The sequence below is a fragment of the Nicotiana attenuata genome, chromosome 11 (assembly GCF_001879085.1).
Source record: "Nicotiana attenuata strain UT chromosome 11, NIATTr2, whole genome shotgun sequence".
NCBI lineage: Eukaryota > Viridiplantae > Streptophyta > Magnoliopsida > Solanales > Solanaceae > Nicotiana > Nicotiana attenuata.
In genome coordinates, this window is record NC_031999.1 from 45,560,648 (window position 1) to 45,565,331 (window position 4,684).

The 4,684-nt window shown below is 34.9% G+C and overlaps 1 protein-coding gene across 1 annotated transcript; it reads left to right on the top strand.

Annotated features, from left to right (window-relative positions):
- Positions 226 to 2,658, top strand: LOC109234445 (RING-H2 finger protein ATL43). Its single transcript, XM_019400445.1, has one exon. The coding sequence runs from the start codon at positions 1,114 to 1,116 to the stop codon at positions 2,479 to 2,481; it is 1,368 nt and encodes a 455-aa protein (XP_019255990.1). The 5' UTR covers positions 226 to 1,113; the 3' UTR covers positions 2,482 to 2,658.

Here is a 4,684-nt window from a genome sequence, read left to right on the forward strand (position 1 = left end):
TCACAAGGTTAAATCGAAAAAAAAAGGTTTTGTTAAATTCAATATATTCGTCTATATTTATAAAAAAACCAACCAACCATGTGTCACAAGTATAGTTAGTACAAATTGCTTCAGTTACGGTATCTGTGTTGTGGTTCTTGTTTCCTCTTTCCCTTCTCATTCTTTTTCAAATAATCATATTCATTAATCAACATCTTCTCTTTCCCATTTTTCTTCTCTTTGCATTTGTTTACTGCACAATCATGTGGCCATTAACATTAATTTATTCACAAACAAACAATACTAACACAGTTTGTACATAACCAATTATTCTTCATTCCTTTCCTATTAGTAAATCCAAAGCTTCTTTCTTCTTGTTCTTGTTTTCTTTATTTAAAATAAAACAATTTAATGTGCCTTTGTCTCCCCCTTACCCCTCCTTCAACCTACCTTCCCTCAATTCCTGCCCCTTATGTCCCATTTCCAGTTATACATTTTCCTTTTTTTGGTAAAGTATTCCACTTAACAATACTTTCAAATCTCTCTTTGTCTTTTCTTTCTTGTTTCTTTCTCTTAGTAGGTTTATGGATGTCTTCAGCCGAAAGTCTATCGAAAACAGCTTCTCTGTCCTTCTAGGCTAGGGGTAAGGTTACGTACATCTCACCCTTTCCATACTCCACTTGTGAGAAAATACTGAGATTGTTGTTGTTGTTGTTGTTTGGAGTAAGAATTATAAAATTCCGAAAAAAAACTGAAAAAAAGTTTCAAGTTAAAAATGACATTTAAAAATTAGTTATGTTTGGACATAATATACAATTTGGAGCTGTTTTTTGAATTTTTATGAGTGCTTTAAAGTGAAAATTCTAAAAACCAACTTTATGGAGTTTTTCAAATTATGTAAAATTTCGAAATTCAACTTCAAGTGAAATTTGAGATTTTCATGGCCAAATATTGATTACGGAAAAGTGAAAATCTTTTATGGCCAAACGGGGCCTTATATTCATTCTCTTTTTCACTAAACCTCATCTCCTAAAACCCACTATATATGAAAACAATTCTTGAAAATCAAATCAAAATCATAATCTTTTTTTTCTTTTTAATTATTGCATTCTTCTTCAGAGAGAAGAGCGAGAGATGGGCATAATTTTCAATGTTCATTTTCTTTTGCCTTCTCTCTGGCTCCTCTTCTTCTTCTTCTTGAACACTGCTCAAACTATTACCTATGCACAAAGTGCTCAAACCCCATTTTCTTCTATACCATTTTTAACAACCCCACCACCCCCTCTACCACCCCCACCACCCACCCCATATAGATCTAGAGAATCACCATTTAGACCAAGCATAGCAGTAGTTGTAGCAATTCTCACAACAATTTTTTCCATCACATTTTTATTACTCTTATATGCAAAACATTGTAAGAGGGGCCCATTCGGAACCACCACCACCACTGCCGCCTACGGCGGAGGAGTTCCGCCACGGTCAAGCTTTCGGAAAAACTCTGGCATTGACCGTACAGTGATTGAATCTTTACCCGTTTTTAGATTCGGGTCTCTTAGGGGGCCTAAAGCAGAAGCTTTAGAATGTGCTGTTTGCTTGAACAAATTCGAAAACAGTGAAATCTTACGGTTATTACCCAAATGCAAACACGCATTTCACGTTGAGTGTGTGGATACTTGGCTTGATGCACATTCCACGTGTCCTCTTTGTCGTTACCAAGTTGACCCAGAAGATATTCTTCTTATCTCACATGAAAATAATGGTCCCCAATTAGAGAGAAAATCTTTTCCAAATTCCACGTCATCATCGCCGGCGAAAGAAAACAAGAGGATTTATTCGTCAGGAAGACATTCTTCCGCCGGGGAAAGAGGAAGTTCGTCGTTGCAAATAATAGTGGAAACTCCAAAAGAGGAAAATGGTGGAATGCCGTCGTTTTTGAATAAAAGAATGTCGTTGGACAGTTGGAATTTTTACAAGAAACAATGTAAGTCCACTAACTCAATATCATCAACGAGAAAAGATGCGATGTTACTGCCGGCGCCGGGAAAAAATAAACACCGTATAGATGCGGCGAAAGCGGCGGAGGATGTAGCGGAGCAACGACGGCTGGAACACCGGATAATAATTTCTGGTGATGAGTCAGAGGACAGGTCAGCAAGTGGGACCCAATATAGATGGAGTGACGTGGAAGCTTGTGATATGTTGTTTTTACGGTCGGAGATGATATTAAGCGAGAGCCGTAGATATTCAGGATCGAGAAAATGGACGGCTGACATTGAAAGAAGAAACTGTAATAGCGGGAGTGGCAGAGGTGTAATAAATGAGAGAAGTGTGTCGGAAATGACAGGTATGAGTAGGTTTAGGAGCAATGAAGAGGAAAGAGGAAGACAATTAGAGAGACAACGACAAAGAAGAAGAGCAGTAACGAGGTGGTTGGATTGGATTTCACAATCACAATCTGTGCCTTTGCCAGCTGCAGCTTCTTCTACTTCTTCTGCAACTTGATATATAGTTTTAAGTTTTTTTTAGGCAACTTTTATGAAATAGACAAAAGAAATGATGATGGTCATATTTGTAATAGTTTAGTGTACTTTAGTTTTGTAGTTTGATGAGACTATACATTGATTTATTAGAAAGTGAAAAGTGGTAGTAGTAAAAGTAGTAACACAAGTTTTGAACTTTTTTGGATTTCCACATCTGTGAAAAGTTATGAAGTAATAGTACAAAAGTAAGGAGGGGGGGTGGGTGGTAGGGGTGGATGAGTATCATTTTGAAATGTGACAATTCTCAAAATTTATGTGGTGTGGCATACCTTTGTATTGACATTCAATGCTAGACAGAGTGTTAACATTCAATGCTAGATAGAGGCAAATAGATGATTTAGATTAATAAACGAGTATAAGATTATGATCTCGCAAGTTTAAGCTACCGTTTGGACTTTGGACATAGATTGATTGAAATTTGAAGTTTTTTTTTTTTTTGAAGTTTTGTTGAAAAATAAATTTTGAAAGTTGAAGTTGTGTTTGTACATGCATTTTATTTGAAGAAAAATTGAAGTTTTTTGAAGGGAAGAAAAAATTTCACTCAAAAACTGTCCTAATTCAGTTTTTGGAACTTGAAATTTTTTGAATTTTCCCCACGATCAATTTCATAAACAAACAATGTTTTTAATTTTTTTTTAAAAAAAATGAAGCCAAAATCCATGGCCAAACGAGAGTTAAGTGCGCATGAAAATTTTGTGGAAGTACAAATTTTTTATGTATTATCCCTAAATATTACTCCCTCGCTATCTACCTTTAAAATGTTCATACAAGTAAATGAAAACCGCACCTGAAAGGCGTAGACAATTTACCCTAATGCAAACATTAGTGGTTGGTTTTACGACTTGAACCCGTAATATTTAAGTTACACAAAGACAACTTTACCGTTACTCCAAGACTCTCCTCAAGTGCCATCATACTACATTCACCTTAATTGAAGTTAGATTACCAAAATACGTGTATCAATTACTGTCGTATTTGTAAAACCATCAACCTCCTCGAAATTTCATCACAAAAGAAGGCTTCCGAAACAATAGGACTCCACTAGATCTAGTGATAGCTTTGGGAACATTTAAAGCAAATCCGTAAATACCTTAGATGCATTTTTACATACACATATATCAGACTATCACTTGGTTAATGTTCGTATTATTGTATTAATGTATTAATGTATCGTTTGTTTAGATTGTTGTTAATGTATTGTTGGTTGGTATTTTTTTGTTTGTGATAGTTTGACAGGTGGTGTAGCTCGAAATTGGGCAGAATTCTGCCCAGTTTTATACAAAATTCCGACGGAAACGGTCGGACAGTTCCCCAGATTTAACCATAAATTTTCAGATTTCCGACTGATTCGGTTGGAAATTTAAAAAAAATAAATTAATATTCAGAAATTTTCGACGGATTCCGTTGGAAATTAAATAAAATTTAATTTTTTATTATTAATTTCCGACAGATTCGGTCGGAAATTTAAAAAAACAATTAATATTCAATAGTTTTCGACGGATTCCGTCGGAAATTAAATAAAATTTAATTTTTAATTATTAATTTCCTTGTATTGTTACGACCGATTCAGTCGGTAAATTCCGACCACTTTAGTCGGAAACGTGAATTATTTGGTAGTTTGACCTTATTAAAATTTGCTACCACTTTTGTCGGAAATCATCGATAGATTCGGTCGGATATTGTTTTCCGACCAACTTTTTTCCGACCGACCAATTTCGGTCGAAAAGTATTCGGAAATACGTGATTTTCGACCGAATTCCTACCGTTTTGGCTGTCGGAAATCTGCCATTTTCTAGTAGTGTTACACTTTAGTGATCATTTAACCATATAATTTTATCTAAAGACTGAATGTGATTGTCGTAAAGAATGGATAAGTTTTTTTCCCAATAATAATAAGACATAAGGAGAACATTTTAATTCGCTGCATAATATAATGGAGGTGTTAGCACTTCACAATAATTTAATTATCTTAATCATTCTTGGTTTCTTTTTAACGATTTATACAGCAGGAAAGTTAATGTACTGCGTATAAAGGGTTAAGTAGAGGGGTGGATGAGTATCATCTTGAGATGTGACGATTCCAAAAAGCTGCCATTTGAAGTTATTTTAAACAATAGAAAGTTACCAAAGTGATCACATATATTACTGGTGATATTCAATGCTAG

Excerpts from the sequence above, each read along its gene's own strand:
- LOC109234445 (XM_019400445.1), top strand. The coding sequence starts at position 1,114 with ATGGGCATAATTTTCAATGTTCATTTTCTTTTGCCTTCTCTCTGGCTC.